Genomic DNA, 20,423 nt, shown 5'->3' on the forward strand with positions numbered 1-20,423 from the left:
TATGAAAGACTGTTCATAAAAGTTGCTTAAAATAAGAAAACATAACTATTGAATTTTTAAGGCAAACATGAAAAACAAAATTCTCTTTATTTGGACTATGTCCATCGTTTTATACCACAGAGTTAGATAAGTAGCGTAGAAACATGAAAAACAATCATTTTCACAGTACCGATTACATCATAAAAGTATTGCATTTTTACATATACTACTGCACCATTTCAATATGAACCCAACAGGACTGATCTGGAGCCAAGTTGCGGGATTTGGCCCCAGAAGTAACAAGACAGTTCAGCTGCCAGACGTACTGGAACCAACGCACGCAGCTTTTTCACATGTCACTGCCGAACGCTGGTGGAATATAGAACGGCTCATCATAAAAGAAGAGAAAATGTGGTGCCTGGTTGGCTTCGTGGATTCTTTTGTTAATAAGCTCGTTATCAACGTAGCAGGTGACTCTTCCAGAATTGAAATGTGTTTCTCGGATTCGGGTAAGGAAGGAGCTAAGAGGTTACCAGGCGACTGACTGTAATTAATACCTTCAGTGGCTTCAGTAGTCAACAGTACGGTGAAATCCCTGCAGTATGCTCTTGCATTACACACAGCTCTCTCAGAAAAATTACTCTATGTTTAAGTTAGAAATTTTCATCACTCTTGTTTGTAATTAGAATACTATGTCAGGTGAGAACGAGTGCAGTTTATGCTTTCCGTCTGGCCATCTAAGACGCGCGCGGTAGCGCTGTAGTTTTTCCGAATATTATTTCATTCTCTTTAAAAATTAAATGAGATTCGAAGCTATATTGTTTCTTTGTTCGTCTCCTTTTACATCTGAACTGCAACTGCTGACATCATTGCAAGGTAGCTGGGCCGCTGGCTTGCCAGTGCTATCCAAGTTTAATGTGCCGGTAAAGCTGTTGTCCCACATTATCGCTCAGTTTGTGTGCTTGTAACACGGCATAAAACGTATCCTTATGATCGTACTTGATTGTACTGGTCACAACTTGGCTTCTGATCCACGTGAAAGGAAATCCAATGAGATTCAAGCAAACGGGGAAGAATACATGGCGTAATGTCTACATCAGGTCTATTCCTACGACGAACAAAGTATAGCACTCCATTTCTAGTACTTATGAGTCAAAATATGTATCAGATCACGCAGTCAACAATGCTCTACGTATGTACACGTTTGAAGAACGTCGACATAAATTACAGCCAAGAGTGTTCAGGGGTTGAATGAAGCTTATTAAATCATGGAAACGGTGTAGCATGCAAAATAAAAGGTGATGTAACTGGGATTACAACTTTTTATTAGACAAATTCGAAGAATAAAAAATATTAAAAAATAAATTAAGAAACTGATATATGTGAGATGCTTGCAGTGATTCGTTTCTGAAGCGCGAAAGACGATACGAGCAAATATTGATCGTAAATTCTACTACGTTTAGAGGAATCAGAAACATCGGAATAAGTTGCTTGTAGGAGGGTAATATTCATTTCAGATCTAAATATCGTTCACAGTTAGTCTTGCGGGCGACCCTCAATAGTTACTGATTTCGAAGGAAGGGCTAACACCAAAATTAGAGAGAACAGACAGTTCACAATGACTGTAGTTTTGGTTGCATGCCGACGAAAATTCTGACAGAAACAGTCACCAGCTGCTTATTACGACAGGTGACGAGACCCCTACGATAATGCCGTAAAGAAACTAGGATGGCGCTGTTATAAATTTCCCTACCGAGAGAAATAGCGTGATACGACGCTGGACTCCCAGCAGGGCCCCTTGAGCAAGAGGGCATCCTAATTCTCGGCCAACCCTTCTCGAGGACGATGAAAATGACCTCAGTGTCGAGTGGACGCCGGTCGGCGACAAAAGGAAAATGGCGAGGGAGGCTGGAGGTGCGGTGTCATAATTCTGCCAGCTAGAGTCGAGAGCGCGTGACTGAGGCCAGCTGGAGGGTGCAGACAGGAAGTGCAGTCTGCGTCGTTATTCAATTGAAGATCCGCGGGCCCGAGTCAGTATATCTGCAGCGCGGGAGGCTCCGCCGGCACTTCGCTGTTGACCATGGGGCGAGTTGCAGCCATGATGCTCCTGCTCCTCCTCCAGCTCTGCGCGGTCCTCGTGCACAGTAAGTCTCGCGCTCTACTCGCATCTTACTTTTTAGGATGATATATCTGTCTGACATATGTTTCCACGTTAAGCGATATGGCATTAGGAATTCGCCCGATGCGCGTTACATAAACATGAACCATCAACTTAAAAATGCCAAATCTAGCCTACAATTCTTACTCTATCTAGCTCACTTCTACATGATTTCACTTATTCGTTCAATTCTCCTTTCCTGAAGTTTGACACTATTGACAGGCAAGCACATTACCACTTCACATCGTCAAAAGTACTAACATCTGTAACTAATTCTAAGTAAAACTGTGCAATATAAGAAGGTGAGTACATATCTCCTTAATTTTAGTTTTATAGTTATGCTCTACCAAAACTACGTTTTGATACAATGCTTAAATGACGTTAGAATTACCTGTAGTAATGGTAGCACTGGTAGAGAAAGAATGCACATAATGAGAACCGCTTATTGTTCAGTGTTAGTCAGTTGAGTATTCTGTCATTTTAAATACAAATTGTTTTTTTATAAATAATGAAATTATTTTATAGTGTACCTTCATCGCTTTTATGTAACCAAAGCAATTACTTTTGATGCAAATACAGTTTACATGCACAAACAAAAAATATCTTTTTTTCTTAAATAAACACATCGCCATTTGACGAATGGCGGTGTGTTCATTTAAAAATTATTGCATCAAAACTTGTTTAAAAAATTATCTATATTGTTATCGTTGTCTTTTTTTTAATATTCGATAGAACTTTCTTCATCATGATCAAAAGCAAGTGTTTCCTGTTATGTTTTTTTATGAAAAACAGAATCATGTTTAACATAAGCTCCTTTGCAGTACCACTTTTGAGAAACTGCGTTCTCTAGCGCTACATAATAAATGTATTTTTTTTTATTTTTAACTACTATATCCCTCTGTTGCAGTATAATTGCGTGGAACACAAACATTCCGTAGGTTATTCAGCCTTTTATATATCCTCACTCGGTTTCTAGGCGGTCTACCTCTTCCAGTTTGTAGGGGAATCTAGTAAGACAGTGATCGTATACGCAAACAAGGTGCTCGAAATTAGGTAACACCAGACAGGAATGCCACACACCAAACGTACAGATAACACGGGTACCACCTTAAGTGACCAAAGCTACCAGGAAAACTACTGTAGTTCGCGCTTACTTGTGACAGTTTACGGCAGTCTATGGTAGTTTTACAACTCTGTCTTAATTTAATTGTGGCACAATTTCTAAGTAAAATACAAGTTTTCCCACTTATACAACAACCACAATAATTCATTGTTCAGTTTTGATGTTTTTTCCTTTAGTTACGGCTAAGCTATAAGAACTAACTTTCTCTATGCGAATTTCTACCACGTATTACAGTTATAATATCTTTGCCAAACTTGTTCATAAACATGTTGTCGTCTTTAATTATGACAGCCAGTCATCTGATACTAGCGTTCTTCACTCAATGATGTTTTTCGTATGCAGCCAAATAACTTCAGGTGAGTGTCATGTCAGTCTTGGACAGCTCATTTGAAGCTGTCTGACAGGTTCCCAGATAAAATATTGTGCGTATCAGTAAACGAATAACGACTACACTACCGAGACGTAACTTCCAGGAAAATTTCAAGATTCAAAACGACGTTATTGATCGAAATCTGGGTAAAAATAACAATAAAATCTTTAGAACATTCGTGTCTTGTGTTTTCATTTATAAATCTCAAATATTTCCGGTTAAAATATAGTTACCTCTGTTTCAATACATGTTACACATGGAGAACTGCAGAGAGTGGCCGAACCATCCTATAACATATGAAAATAGACGTTTATATTACGTATGTCGCATTCTGTGTGTCCCCCTGAGAGAGGTCTCTGACACGCAGAAAGAAGTCAAAGTTGTACATTTAATTCAGGTGTAATGCAGTAAATAACTTTATGAACGATTATAGTATTATAGTGCTACTGTCCTGCCCCCATGAACCATGGACCTTGCCGTCGGTGGGGAGGCTTGCGTGCCTCAGCGATACAGATGGCCGTACCGTAGGTGCAACCACAACGGAGAGGTATCTGTTGAGAGGCCAGACAAACATGTGGTTCCTGAAGAGGGGCAGCAGCCTTTTCAGTACTTGCAGGGGCAACAGTCTGGATGATTGACTGATCTGGCCTTGTAACATTAACCAAAACGGCCTTGCTGTGCTGGTACTGCGAACGGCTGAAAGCAAGGGGAAACTACAGCCGTAATTTTTCCCGAGGACATGCAGCTTTACTGTATGATTAAATGATGATGGCGTCCTCTTGGGTAAAATATTCCGGAGGTAAAATAGTCCCCCATTCGGATTTCCGGGCGGGGACTACTCAGGAGGACATCGTTATCAGGAGAAAGAAAACTGGCGTTCTACAGATCGGAGCGTGGATTGTCAGATCCCTTAATCGGGCAGGTAGAATAGAAAATTTAAAAAGGGAAATGGATAGGTTAAAGTTAGATATAGTGGGAATTAGTGAAGTTCGGTGGCACGAGGAACAAGACTTCTGGTCAGGTGAATACAGGGTTATAAATACAAAATCAAATAGGGGTAATGTCTTGTGTGGGAGTAGGTTTAATAATGAATAAAAAAATAGGAGTGCGGGTAAGCTACTACAAACAGCACAGTGAACGCATTATTGTGACCAAGATAGACACAAAGCCCATGCCTGCTACAGTAGTACAAGTTTATATGCCAACTAGCTCTGCAGATAATGAAGAAATTGATGAAATGTATGATGAGATAAAAGAAATTATTCAGATAGTGAAGGGAGACGAAAACTTAGTAGTCATGGGTGACTGAAATTAGACAGTAGGAAAAGGGAGAGAAGGAAACATAGTGGGTGAATATGGTTTGGGGCTAATAAATGGAAGAGGAAGCCGTCTGGTAGAATTTTGCACAGAGCATAACTTAATCATAGCTAACACTTGGTTCAAGAATCATAAAAGAAGGTTGTATACATGGAAGAATCCTGGAGATACTAAAAGGTATCAGATAGATTATATAATGGTAAGACAGAGATTTAGGCAGATGTGGACTCTGACCACAATCTATTGGTTATAAACTGTAGATTAAAACTGAAGAAACTGCAAAAAGGTGGGAATTTAAGGACATGGGATCTGGATAAGCTGAAAGAACCAGAGGTTGTACAGAGTTTCAAGCAGAGCATAAGGGAACAATTGACAGGAATGGGGGAAAGAAATACAGTAGAAGAAGAATGGGTAGCTCTGAGGGATGAAGTAGTGAAGGAAGCAGAGGATCAAGTAGGTAAAAAGACGAGGGCTGCTAGAAATCCTTGGGTAACAGAAGAAATATTGAATTTAATTGATGAAAGGAGAAAATATAAAAATGTAGTAAATGAAGCAGGCAAAAAGGAATACAAACGTCTCAAAAATGAGATCGACAGGAAGTGCAAAATGGCTAAGCAGGGATGGCTAGAGCACAAATGTAAGGATGTAGAAGCTTATCTCACTAGGGATAAGATAGATACAGCCAACAGGAAAAGTAAAGAGACCTTTGGAGAGAAGAGAACCACTTGTATGAATATCAAGAACTCAGATGGCAACCCAGTTCTAAGCAAAGAAGGGAAGGCAGAAAGGTGGAAGGAGTATATAGAGGGTTTATACAAGGGCGATGTACTTGAGGACAATATTATGGAAATGGAAGAGGATGTAGATGAAGACGAAGTGGGAGATTAGATACTGCGTGAAGAGTTTGACAGAGCACTGAAAGATCTGAGTCGAAACAAGGCCCCGGGAGTAGACAACTTTCCATTAGAACTACTGACGGCCTTAGGAGAGCCAGTCATGACAAAACTCTACCAGCTGGTGAGCAAGATGTATGAGACAGGCGAAATACCCTCAGATTTCAAAAAGAATATAATTCCAATCCCAAAGAAAGCAGGTGTTGACAGATGTGAAAATTACCGAACTATCAGTTTAATAAGTCACAGCTGCAAAATACTAACGCGAATTCTTGACAGACGAATGGAAAAACTGGTAGATGCGGAACTCGGGGAGGATCAGTTTGGATTCCGTAGAAATGTTGGAACCCGTGAGGCAATACTGACCTTACGACTTATCTTAGAAGAAAGATTAAGAAAAGGCAAACCTACGTTTCTAACATTTGTAGACTTGGAAAAAGCTTTTGACAATGTTGACTGGAATAATCTTTCAATTTCTGAGGGTTCAGGGGTAAAATACAGGGAGCGAAAGGCTATTTACAATTTGTACAGAAACCAGATGGCAGTTATAAGAGTCCAGGGGCATGAAAGGGAAGCAGTGGTTGGGAAAGGAGTGAGACAGGGTTGTAGCCTCTCCCCGATGTTATTCAATCTGTATATTGAGCAAGCAGTAAAGGAAACAAAAGAAAAATTCAGAGTAGGTATTAAAATTCATGGAGAAGAAGTAAAAACTTTGAGGTTCGCCTATGACATTGTAATTCTGTCAGAGACAGCAAAGGACCCGGAAGAGCAGTTGAACGGAATGGACAGTGTCTTGAAAGGAGGATATAAGATGAACATCAACAAAAGCAAAACTAGGATAATGGAATGTAGTCAAATTAAATCGGGTGATGCTGAGGGAATTAAATTAGGAAATGAGACACTTAAAGTAGTAAAGGAGTTTTGCTATTTAGGAAGTAAAATAACTGATGATGGTCGAAGTAGAAAGGATATAAAATGTGGACTGGCAATGGCAAGGAAAGAGTTTCTGAAGAAGAGAAATTTGTTAACATCGAATATAGATTTATGTATCAGGAAGTCGTTACTGAAAGTATTTGTATGGAGTGTAGCCATGTATGGAAGTGAAACATGGACTATAACTAGTCTGGACAAGAAGAGAATAGAAGCTTTCGAAATGTGGTGCTACAGAAGAATGCTGAAGATAAGGTGGATAGATCACGTAACTAATGAGGAGGTATTGAATAGGATTGGGGAGAAGAGAAGTTTGTGGCACAACTTGACTAGAAGAAGGGATCGGTTGGTAGGACATGTCCTGAGGCATCAAGGGACCACAAATTTAGCATTGAAGGGCAGTGTGGAGGGTAAAAATCGTAGAGGGAGACCAAGAGATGAATACACTAAGCAGATTCAGAAGGATGTAGGTTGCAGTAGGTACGGGGAGATGAAGATGCTAGCACAGGACAGAGCAGTATGGAGAGCTGCATCAAACCAGTCTCAGGACTGAAGACAACAACAACAACAGTGCTAATGTCAATTGCATTATAACCTAAAACACTAGCTTTTGAAAGGTTACGTGGAAATACTCTTCAATGGACTGGAAGACGCTGCCCAACAGGAAATCCACTACTTCAGTGTTAAACTCGATTACATTTCTCGAAAGACTTTTCATGCACTCTGTCAGGCTGTACCCACATATCGGTCTCCGTTCTATATAAATGTAAACCTTTGAAGACTTTCGAAAAATACTTTTTGTCCTAGTATTATATTCACAATTTCAACTATGTTTTTAAGAAAGGAGAAGTATTGACAACGACGAAGAGTATTAATAATTACACATACTGTGAAACAGTTGTCAGAATAACAAGTTTAAAGATGTCTCTGCAGTAAGTTCTAGAACTAATACCAACTATAATTCTATACTCTCTTGACATTATTCCTGTAAGTTAAGTTTAGCCGTGGCAGAACATAATTTCCTCTGTCGTATTCAAATATTGGCTGCCAAAACGAGTTAGCTATAGCTCCACAGCAGAATAAGGAATACACTTCGATGGTCGCAAGTGTCTGGACAGTATTAGTACCGTAAGGTGTTTATATTAACAGATTTTCATGCATTATCAAGCAGCCGTTTGTGCGCTGCCTCTCGACTCTGAGGCAGACATTTGAGAAACTGTTGGAGGAAGAAATTGGATACAGTTCCTGCTCACAAGGGTAAATTTACAAACTTCTGCACAGCGTTTCACGGAGACACTATACTGTTGATGGTAATTTGATGTAACGTTGAGGTCGGAGACCGCAAAGGTGATACTTTAAGATAGCGGGCTATATGCTAGCATTCTTTCTCATTATCGCCATCAACAACAGCAAGTTAAATACGACACTTTAGTCCAGTGTCAGCTAACACAGTACCCCTTCCAAAACAGCTACATTTAAAGACAACTGGCATAAATACCTTCAACTAGAAAGGCTTTTAGCAGTGAAAAGGAGCAGGAAAAGTGTTGAATTAACAGAGGAACAGTTACTTAGTGTACGAGACGACAGCGGTTTTCTGCGTAGTGAGGACGAGGCATACCACGGAGATTGTCATTTAGAGGCTGCAGAAGAATTGCAGTGTGCTGATAGCGTGGAAGCACAGCTTTCTAATCTGTTTCGTGACAGTTTCAAATCTGACGATACGGATCACGACGATTGTGTGGAAATCGACGACGAAAAAGAGCCCGACCTGTCACACGGAGATAATCCAGGTGGCATAAAGAACAACATAATATGAAGTGTCACCCATTTACGAAGGAAGAAGTTTTGCAAATTCATTCTGCTGGCAATTCTGCTATGGATTTCTTCAGATAATTGGTAACAGACGAATTATTGCAACGTGTAGTTGACGAAACGAACGATAACGCAGTCATCGTATTGCTGAGCAAAAATACAGAAGAGGGATCTAGGATCTGTAAATGGAAACCTCTAAGTATAGGCGAATTACTAGTTTTCCTGCGTGTTTCGTTACATAAGGATAACATTAAATATCCGCGATTACAAGACTACTGGAAGAAAGAACCGCAGTTTGAGAATAGAGGAACAGCGATGAGTATAAGCAGAGGCCGGTATTTGATCATATTACGTTCTCTGCATTTTGCAAAAAATCCACTTCCAGGAAAACCGAAACCAGATGATCGCTTATATAAGATACGACCTATATTGGATTATTTTAACACGACAATGTCTCAAGTGTATTACCCGGCAAGAGATTTATCAATAGATGAATCAATGATTCTTTGGAGGGAAAGATTGTCATTTAGACAATACATAAAAAACATACGTAATAAATATGGCATTAAGATGTACATGCTCAACAATCCAGACGGTTTCATCAATAAGTGCACTTTGTACACGTTAAGTAGTGGACATATGGGCGGAAAAGGTCACGCTGAAAAGGTCGTTTTACATTTGATGGCAGAAAAGCTGCATGTTGGTCATGACATTTACTTGGAAACTATTGTAACAGTTTTCTTTTAGCCACAACTCTGTTGAACCTAAAAAGACTTTCCACAGGCACTGTGAAATTAAACAGGAAATATATCCCCGAAGATGTTGTATAGGTAAAACTTGGGAGAGGAGAGACAATTACGCGGTATTCTAGTGGAGTTAATGATTGGAAAATGGAAGGATCGACGAGAGGTTTCCTATATTTCCACAAAACATCTAAATATTATGGAGCAAGTGACGAATGCGCGCCAGCAAATAGTCACGAAACCTTTGCCTATTATTAGGTACAATGCGTGTATGTCTGGGTCTGATAAACAAGATCAGATGTTATCATATTATTTATGTGAACGAAAGACTATCCGCTGGGCGAGAAAACTATTCTTTCATGTCACTGTCATGCTAGTTTTCAATCCTCTATATCTGTGCAACAAATACTCAGGAAATAAAATGACGTTGACCGATTACAGAATGAACATTATAAAGGGCATCCTTACACCAATGAACGTTCGACGAAATGTGAGCAAGAAACATCACAAACACACGTTGTGCAAAAGCGGGAAGCTACGGCCGAGAAGAAGCAAGTTATGAGGAAGCGGAACAAGGCAACCGCACCAAGAACACCATACGAGTGTACAACCTGCCCAGACAAACCTGGATACTGCTTGAACTGCAGGATAACTTCCCATAAGTAGCAAAAACACGATACTATCGAGGAAATTCCGATTATCAAAGACAACTTCTTTTATTTCTTTTGACATTGCATGGTTTCTTTTTATGACGTGAAAGGTTAGAATTTTTTTCACGAGTACTCAAAAAATAAGGTTATCTTTTGTGTTATGTCGGCTTACTTCTTACTCAGTTGTAAAGCGTTCACTTCAGTTTTTTGCGAAAGAATTTGTTCTGCTAAATTTGTTCTAATAGCATCGCAATTGAAGTGATGGAGGACACGAGAGAAGCCTCCACGTGGGGTGTTTTTCGCTTACTAATTTCTACAGATCCAGGCGTCCCCTGGGCGTCGATGATAAATGTAGACGGCTAATTCTCTCATACCTGGAGCAAACATCCTACTAAATTGACGACCTCTATCAGAGTCAATCTTAAAAATGCGCATTTAAAAAAATATAATTTCAAATGAGTCCAGTTTCCTTTTTCCTTCTTAGGAATTTGCTTTTTGGAATCCAAATTTTTCTGAATGCAGTGGATTTGTTGCTTGTTTGAATTTTTTTGTTACTTTATCAATAAATCACGACCATTTGAATGACGCCTGTGACCCCTATAGGTGTCAGACAACAAACAGACTTTAAAACATGACCACAATAGAGTCAAAGCTTATTTGAAGTAATGCATCTAAGGTGTCATCATTAAGACAGTATACAGTATAGTCAGATACAGGCTCCCAGGTAGATGCTATTTTCTTTAATATCCGGAAGGCGTTCGATACAGTTCCGCACTGTCGCCTGACAAACAAAGTAAGAGCCTACGGAATATCAGACCAGCTGTGTGGCTGGATTGAAGAGTTTTTAGCAAACAGAACACAGCATGTTGTTCTCAATGGAGAGACGTCTACAGACGTTAAAGTAACCTCTGGCGTGCCACAGGGTAGTGTTATGGGACCATTGATTTTCACAATATATATAAATGACCTAGTAGATAGTGTCGGAAGTTCCATGCGTCTTTTCGCGGATGATGCTGTAGTATACAGAGAAGTTGCAGCATTGGAAAATTGTAGCGAAATGCAGGAAGATCTGCAGCGGATAGGCACTTGGTGCAGGGAGTGGCAACTGACCCTTAACATAGGCAAATGTAATATATTGCGAATACATAGAAAGAAGGATCCTTTATTGTATGATTATATGATAGCGGAACAAACACTGGTAGCAGTTACTTCTGTAAAATATCTGGGAGTATGCGTGCGGAACGATCTGAAGTGGAATGATCATATAAAATTAATTGTTGATAAGGCGGATACCAGGTTGAGATTCATTGGGAGAGTCCTTAGAAAATGTAGTCCATCAACAAAGGAGGTATCTTACAAAACACTCGTTCGACCTATACTTGAGTATTGCTCATCAGTGTGGGATCCGTACCAGATCGGGTTGACGGAGGAGATAGAGAAGATCCAAAGAAGAGCTGCGCGTTTCGTCACAGGGTTATTTGGTAACCGTGATAGCATTACGGAGATGTTTAGCAAACTCAAGTGGCAGACTCTGAAAGAGAGGTGCTCTGCATTGCAGTGTAGCTTGCTCGCCAGGTTTCGAGAGGGTGCGTTTCTCGACGAGGTATCGAATATACTGCTTCCCCCTACTTATACCTCCCATGGAGATCATGAATGTAAAATTAGAGAGATTAGAGCGCGCACGGAGGCTTTCAGACAGTCGTTCTTCCCGCGAACCATACGCGACTGGAACAGAAAATGGAGGTAATGACAGTGGCACGTAAAGTGCCCTCCACCACACACCGTTGGGTGGCTTGCTGAGTGTGAATGTAGATGTAGATGTAGATAACTGTTTTGCATGCTGGGGCATCCTACTTTACCATCTTAGACCTGAACCAGTCCTACCATCAGATTCCTCTTACTGAGGATTCTAAGCATGTAACAGTATTTTGCACTGACTGGAACTTATGCAAATTCAGTCATGGTCCATTTGGATTATGCACTGATGTGGCTGTGTTGTCACATTCATTACATTCCATTTTGGGTGATCTGAAGTTCAAGTCAATTTATAATTGGACAATGTAGTCATATATAGTGCAATCCTTTCTGAAAACCTCCAGCATACTGAGTAGGTCATTTTTTGTCTGCAGGAAGCAGGTTTGGCCATGAAACCATCTGTGATAAATTTGGCTTGGAGTGTGATCCCCTTTTCAGGACATTTGATCTCTGACAATGGGGTCAAAATAGACCAGGAAAGGACTGAGGATCTTCAGAAACTTCCACCTCTAAGGATACGAAAGGAGTAGCCTGCTTTATCAGAATGGCAATTTTTTTCAGAAAATTTGTGCCTAATTTCTCCCAATTGGTGGCTCCATTGAAAAACTTGAAGAAGAAATGAATGCATTTCCAGTGGGGCGAAATGGAGCAAGCCGTCTTTGATGTGATTAAAGTAGCAAACTGACACAACCAATTCTGTAGTAGCTGCCATGCTTTTACAACAATATCCCATGGCATACGCTTCCAGAACCTGGTTGCCAACAGAATTTAAATACTCTGTGTATGAGTGGGACTCACGTGCAGTAATGTTCACTTTGGAGAAGTTTAAATTTTATTTGCAGCACTAGCATTTTTCCCTCAGAACTGACAATCAGGCTTTGAGCTGGATGCTGGCTAGACCCAGGAAGACAGGACACATTGTGAGGGGGGCTCTGCATATTTCTGCCTTCCATTTCTCCGTCAAGCATATTTGGAGAGCAGGCAATCAGGTAGTGTATGCCCTCAGCTTCATGTTGCAGGAGCATGAAATTGAGCACCAGCCGTGTAAGGCGTCCCTGGGCACTGAAGTGGTTTCTGTTGTTTTAATGGAGGTATCCATGCTCTTCAGGATCTTAAAGGAGAAGCAGAGCCAGGATCTATTAATGCAGAGGGTCAAGCAAAGGCTTCTTGCTGTGGAACATTTCTGGGATATGAATTAAGAAAAGGTACTGTGTGCTATAAGACCAAGAGTGATAACTGCTTTAAGATCTGCTTACTTGAGGAACTAGTTCTGGCTGTCTTTAAAGATATATCAAGAAGAATAACTCCTGGTCGTAAAACGTGTTGAAACTCGTAGATTGTCATTGTAAAGTCTCTCTGTTAATATCTGTGGTTCCGTCAACGTGTAAATTCACTTTCACTTGGGCATCGTGCCCGTGAAATCATTAATCACACACTAACCCTGGCTTTTAGACGTAAAGTGAAGCATACGCCTGCCTTAACATTCCTCAAAGTCACTTTAAAAATGTATTTGTATAACACAATCAACCAGCGATGACGGTAAGAGTCACGAACACGTGAATGTACGATTTGGCTATGAAAGTTTACTAGGATCTAGGAAATAGATGTCTGTTAGCAGTATCTTTCTTCGAAGTCTCTTCAAAGCAGCAACACTAGAGCCTCGAGCAGCGATTTCGTAGTTATGTACTTCACAACACATACGAAGTTCCCTCATATAGTCACTGGCGTAGAATCATTATTCCCTGAACACGTCTCCGAAACCTTTACTGGCCAGACAAATCAAAACCACGTAACGAGCTACATACGTTCCACGGTAGCAAAATTCGGTAAAGCCAGAGGTACTGTTTTACTTATCGCGCTCGTAATAACTCGCGTCTGAGAATGTTCATATTTCCTGTGAGATGTCAGTATGAGAATCTTCTTTTAAAACTTCAGACTGTCCGTTCGCCTTGTGAAAATTAACTCTCGAAACTAAACAACAATTTTGCATTATGTCTGCTCAATGCTTCTAACGTCCATCTTCAGTTAGTACGAGGATTTTTTTTTTTTTATCGGACTGCAGTATCGCCCAACTACCTCTGACGCAGCCACGGCCATAGCCGGCTGGAACACCTTTTCGTCTCTCGTGATGGATATGAAACAGATAAATCACATACACAAAATCAATACAAAAATTGTAATAACATTAACAGTATAATTAAACAAACGTATATCAATACATAGCTGGCGTCGCTCAGCGGAAATGTTATACTTAAATTCAAGATGTCGTTAACTGCTTTCAAACATTGTCTACCAGTTCCGTTATTGTGAATGAAAGGATTTTTTTGCGACTTAATCCTTCTGTATATGTCCCTTCATAATTTCTTTAAGATCTTTGCCATAAATTACTTTCTCGATATATGTGTAGCTGAAAATTTCATTAACCTTAAATATTATTTCTCGTAAAACATTTTCTGACTCGGTCTTTTACAAGATGTTTTCTTGTATAGATTTTTGCCCCTGGTTTTACCTCCTAATACTTGTTCAGTTTCACCTACTAGAAAATACTCCAATCTAAACCCTTCTCATATCATGCTGTCTGTACCAAAACTTATTAGGTTGGTTGGTTGGTTGGGGAAGGAGACCAGACAGCGTGGTCATCGGTCTCATCGGTGTACGGAAGTATGGGGAAGGAAGTCGGCCGTGCCCTTTCAGAGGAACCATCCCAGGAATTGCCTGCAGTGATTTAGGGAAATCAAGGAAAACCTAAATCAGGATGGCCGGATGCGGGATTGAAAACATGGCCTCGCAGCCATCTCATATTTCTGGAGTCTGTTGTTTGCACTCTGAGTCTGTCTAGCTTCTACCAAGTCTGACGATACACTTCATTTCAACTGTTGCTGTACAGGACTTTTCAGTAAATTTAAAAACCCTTCTCCGAATCTTTCCTAATCACCTCCATAGACACCACACCAGTACTCGCATGAGGCATTTCGTTTAACAATAACTCAAATTCGGGTACCAAATCTACCCATCTGACGTCTCGTTCCGCACAGTATTAACTACTATGCATAACGCATTCTGTAAGGCTACTTTGTGGATACTATCTTGATGATAGTATCAGCTTAATGCTATATTTAGCCATTAATTCTTTAAAATCTTTACTAATGAACTCACTTCCATTACCTCTTAACATTCTCTTAAGTATATCAACATTTACAAAATGTTAATTAAATTCAAGGTGGAGGAGGAAGAAAGGGAAGGGAAGGGAAGGGACTATTGAGCGTAGGGACTTTATGTGGAATCAGCAGCGATGAGTGAAAATGTGTGCCGAAGAGGGATTCAGACCTGGTATCTCCTGCTTTCTCGGCAGTTGCGTTAACCATTGCGCCACCCGGACAAAGTGCTTATCGCAGTTGCGTGGACTATGCTCTTATATTTTCCAGAAATAAATCATAAATCTAGTTCTCGAATTTAGGGCTGACTATATATTATCATAGCCTAAAGGTAAACTGGATAATGCACAGGGAACAACATTCTTAATTCTTTGAATATTCTTGACATTTATGTCGAACTCCTGAAGGAATAAGTCCCATCTCAAATGTCTATGATGTAACCGTTTGCCATTTATAAGAAATGTCGATGCTTGATGATCCGTGTATACTATAGTTTTACTACCGGCTAGTGTGTATCTAAATCTCTCGAAGCTCCACATAACCATTGATGATTCTTTTCCTCTACCGTATCATTCCTTTCATGTTTATTCAATATCCTACGAGCAAAAGCTAAACTGAGGTGATTACCCAATTCGCCAGGTAAATCTCCCTGTAACACTTCATAGATAATTCGATATTTCGTGGATAGCTTAAACACTACCTTAATGTATTGATCGTACACTAATTTGACGTTTATTAAATATTTTTTTATTCTATTAAATGCTGCACATTCTCTGTCGCCACATCTCCAGGCTGACTTTTGATTTAATAACTACGTAATACCAGGATCATCTACATTTGAATTTCTCCCAGATATTTTACAAGAAATTGACCATACCTAAAATGACTTAAGCTGCCTCTCATTTTTTGGATAAGGACATTCGGCTGTTGCGCTCACTCACTGTCGGTATCGTACTCATGTGGGATCGAGAATATGACTCAAAACCTCAACTACTTTCTCACCAAATTGCCAACTTTAATAACTCTACCTCAGTGCTTTTCTGTCTAATCTTAACAAATATTTCCTTCAGTAGTTACAGATGATCTGTCGAATGCTTGTATATAATAAACATATCATCTACATAAAGTGACATCTTTTTTAACAGTTCTTCACCTAAGGCCACATCTAAGGCTCTCATAAATACAAAGACACATTAAGCCCGAATGGTAGCACGCAAAAGTGAAATGATCTACCTTCGAGCAAGAATGCAGTATACTTAAGCGAATCAGGATGGAGACTGACCTGCCAATGTCGGGAGATCAAACCATACTGCTAATATATATCGCTTCATCGAGCTTAAATAACACTTCTTCCATGGATAGAGGAAGATCTCTCTCCATCTCTATAATCTGATTTAAAGTTTGCACGTCTAACACTAAGCGTACCCCACCCTGGGGTTTCTTCACCACTAACAAGAGATTGTTTTAAACGCTCTGTGATCCTTCAGTGACTTCTTGCTCAGTTTTCTGTAACTCTATGTTAACTGTAGGTTTTGAAGGAAAAGGTATCGTGTAAGCCCTTTAGAAAAAACGTTTTAACTATTTTAACTTTAAGTTTGCATTCATCTCTATAATCAATTAACAACTTCATTAAACCTTTACGTTCCTCTAAGACAAGGTAACCGCTCTCATAAGCTTCACCCTCGATTTGTGCAACGCTTGTCTTCTGAACCTAGCCGTCATTTACATTTCTACAAGTTTCCTTCGGATCTTTCTTCTCAGTTCTCCACAGCACTAAGTCATCATTAGCTATAGAGTCTGTATAGACAACAGATATGTTTAAATATTCCCTCTGGATATTACATGATAGTTTCTGTGTTTTAAAATTTATTACCACTTCATATTTAGTACACCAATCCAGACCTACTAGTAGGGGAGTATTCATATTTGACACCACCACCGGAAACGGTGACTAAAGATAAGTTTACTTAACTTAAGTTTACTTAACTTAAGTTTACTTAACTTAAAGGTTAACGATACTTCCTGCTTGACCTTCCTCCCTGTATTGACTGCAATACCAACAATCTGTGCTCCCGATACTGATAGCACAGAAAATCGTCCTCTATCCTGAACACTATCAAAATACGACTGAATTCTTTTTTTTGCAGTATCAGCATTTTTATGTACCTTGGTCTGAATATTCCTAGTCTTCCTGTCTAGGTATATAAACAATGTAGTTTTAAGGTTAGTTTCAACATCCGTCAAAGTTTAAATATCCTGATGGATGCCTTCTTTTTCCGCTCTTGATTCTCGGATACGAGTCTAGAGTTGCTCCCCCAAAAGAATTATCACCTCCGTGATTTCCTGATTCTCATTTTTAATATTAGTTATATCCCTTTTTAGCTATTACCTCACTCTTTCCATCTCTATTATCTTTGCTAAACACTCCACTTGTCTTATATACTTGTTCCTTCAGATCTGCTGCTAATTGCTCCCTCAGTTCTTTAAATGCCTGAATTATATCTTATTTTAAATGACTATCCTACATATTCGTAAGACAGTTAATTATCTGCTAAACAGATACAGCAATACTACATTGAAAACAACACAGTATTACCTCGTCCATGTTTCCACGACAAACTCGCGCATTCACGTATCAGATCACTGCCACCATTTTGAAAATGACTCATCGGCAAGTCACTTTATTTCTTGCAGACTCGCAGCCGCAGACCGCGACGGCGGCTCGCCCCTAGCCCCTGCACATCTACACTACTGGCCATTAAAATTGCTACACCAAGAAGAAATGCAGATGATAAACGGGTATTCATTGCACAAATATATTATACTAGAACTGACATGTGATTACATTTACACGCAATCTGGGTGCATAGACCCTGAGAAATAAGTACTCAGAACAACCACCTCTGGTCGTAATAACGGCCTTGATACGCCTGGGCATTGAGACAAACAGAGCTTGTATGGCGTGTACAGGTACAGCTGCCCATGCAAACCACAGTTCATAAAGAGTAGTGACTGGTGTATTGTGACGAGCCAGTTGCTCGGCCACCATTGACCATACGTGTTCAATTGGTGAGAGATCTGGAGAATGTGCTGGCCAGGGAACAGTCGAACATTTTCTGTATCCAGAACGGCCCGTACAGGAACTGCAACATGCGGCCGTGCATTATCCTCCTGAAATGTAGGGTTTCGCAGGGATCGATTGAAGGGTAGAGCCACGGGTCGTAACACATCTGAAATGTAACGTCCACTGTTCAAAGTGCCGTCAATGCTAACAAGAGGTGACTGAGACGTGTAACCATTGGTACCCCATACCATCGAGCCGGGTAATACGCCAATATGGTGATGAATACACGCTTCCAATGTGCGTTCACCGCGATGTCGCCAAACACGAATGTGGCCATCATGAAGCTGTAAACAGAACCTGAATTCATCCGAAAAAAATGACGTTTTGCTATTCGTGCACCCATGTTCGTCATTGAGTCCACCATCACAGGCGCTCCTGTCTGTGATGCAGCGTCAAGGGTAACTGCAGCCACGGTCTCCGAGCTGATAGCCCATGCTGCTGCAAACGTTGTCGAACTGTTCGTGCAGATTATTGTTGTCTTGCAAACGTCCCCATCTGTTGAATCAGGCATCCAGACGTGGCTGCACGATCCGTTACAGCCATGCGGATAAGATCCCTGTCATGTCGACTGCTAGTGATACGAGGCTGTTAGGATCCAGCACCGCGTTCCGTACTACCCACCTGAACCCACCGATTCCATGTTCTGCTAACAGTCATTGGATCTCGACCAACGCGAGCAGCAATGTTGCGATATGATAAAACGTAATTGCGATAGGCTACAATCCGACCTTTATCAAAGTCGGAAACGTGATGGTACGCATTTCTCCTCCTTACATTAGACATCATAACAACGTTTCACCAGGCAACGCCGGTCAACTGCTGTTTGTGTATGAGAAATCGGTTGGAAACCTTCCTCGTGTCAGCACTTTGTAGGTGTCGCCACCTTTGCCGACCTTGTGTGAATGCTCTGAAAAGGTAATCATTTGCATATCAGAGCATCTTCTTCCTGTCGGTTAAATTCCGCGTCTGTAGCACGTCATCTTCGTGTTGTAGCAATTTTAATGGCCAGTAGTGTATTCACCATCGGCTACCCGCTATTGGCGGCTCGGAACTGCAGTCGACTGGTGGAGAGACGACGGTCTCCCCAGATGCACTTCCGGTCGGGACTAGCAGCCGCCCCCCCCCCCCCCAATTATGTAACTGCTATAAAACTTCACCTGTAAAAAGTAATCTGATTGGGGATGCAAGATACCACTCGCCACCCATTGTCGCTGGCGCACTAGGTCCTCCCACGTCATCCACGCATTCCAGAATTTCTCCCTTACTACCTCTGTCCCGTCCTGTCGTATCGGTCGAAACAAAAACGTGTTCACCCTTCCTACTTGCGACAAATTTGCCTGTTGGATGAGGACGTGTAATGATTCCTTAACTTGTTAATGTTAATAGCACGTTGTTGCCAGCCACAAGTGGTAGTATAACACCGGAATCCGCGCTTTCAGTGCAAACAAGCAATGCTCCTCCACTTCAGAATCATATCTTGCGCAAATTAGTGGGCGGCAGTTACTTTTAACGAACCGAAAGTAATAAGAAAAAGTCCTGCACGTAAAGTGCGTGATAAAACTCGTGGATTCCAATTGTGAATTTTTTGATAAACTATATAAGTTGTTCTTAATCGATTAATCGTATATCTCGCGAAGAGACGATGAGGATAAAATCAGAGAGTTTATGGCCCACACAGAAGCATACCGACAATCCTTCTTTCCACGAACAATACGAGACTGGAATAGAAGGGAGAACCGATAGAGGTACTCAAGGTACCCTCCGCCACACACCGTCAGGTGGCTTGCGGAGTATGGATGTAGATAGTCTCCCTGTTAATTTCTCTGGTGCCGTCAACACGTAAATTAACTTTCATTTAGGAGTATCGTGCCATTTCAACCATTAATCACACGCTAGCACCGCCTTTTAGATGTAAAGTGAACGTAAGGCTGCCTTAACACGTCTTTGTCTAACACAGTCAACCAGCGATGATGTTGTCAATCACGTATACACAGAAGCGTTTCTCCATAAATAGTTATTAATGCTCTTCAAAATTCCTCTGTACGACTTTCCTTTAAATATTTGCAAGGATTTGGGAAACATGGAATCTATTAGCAGTATCTTTTACTGCAGTCTCGTGAAAGTAGGAATTCCCTGCCATATTCTCGGCCAACTGGAGTTTGTACTCTGTTTCCAATGACACCTTCGCAAATATTCATTTCTCTTCTCATAATTTAGAGTGGTATGACCTGTGACCTCCCTAGAGAAATCACCTATGTTGATTCAGTCACGCACGACGTCTTGCAAACAGTACAGGTTCAAAAATGGCTCTGAGCACTATGGGACTCAACTGCTGAGGCCCCTAGAACTCAGAATTGCTTAAACCTAACTAACCTAAGGACATCACACACATCCATGCCCGAGGCAGGATTCGA

The 20,423-nt window shown here is 40.7% G+C and overlaps 1 protein-coding gene across 2 annotated transcripts in view; it reads left to right on the forward strand.

Moving 5' to 3' along the window:
- Positions 1 to 1,826: 1,826 nt before the first annotated feature.
- The window catches only part of LOC126297886 (uncharacterized), a 116,568-nt gene continuing 97,971 nt past the window's right edge, over positions 1,827 to 20,423 (forward strand). Inside the window, exon 1 of one of the 2 annotated variants that reach the window (XM_049989184.1) lies at positions 1,827 to 2,123. In XM_049989184.1, coding sequence (XP_049845141.1) covers positions 2,060 to 2,123 — 64 coding nt within the window. In that variant the 5' untranslated portion in view covers positions 1,827 to 2,059. The remainder of the gene's footprint in view (positions 2,124 to 20,423) is intronic. The other variant, XM_049989185.1, reaches the window with a different exon arrangement.

This window comes from Schistocerca gregaria, chromosome X (genome assembly GCF_023897955.1).
Source record: "Schistocerca gregaria isolate iqSchGreg1 chromosome X, iqSchGreg1.2, whole genome shotgun sequence".
Taxonomy (NCBI): Eukaryota; Metazoa; Arthropoda; class Insecta; order Orthoptera; family Acrididae; genus Schistocerca; species Schistocerca gregaria.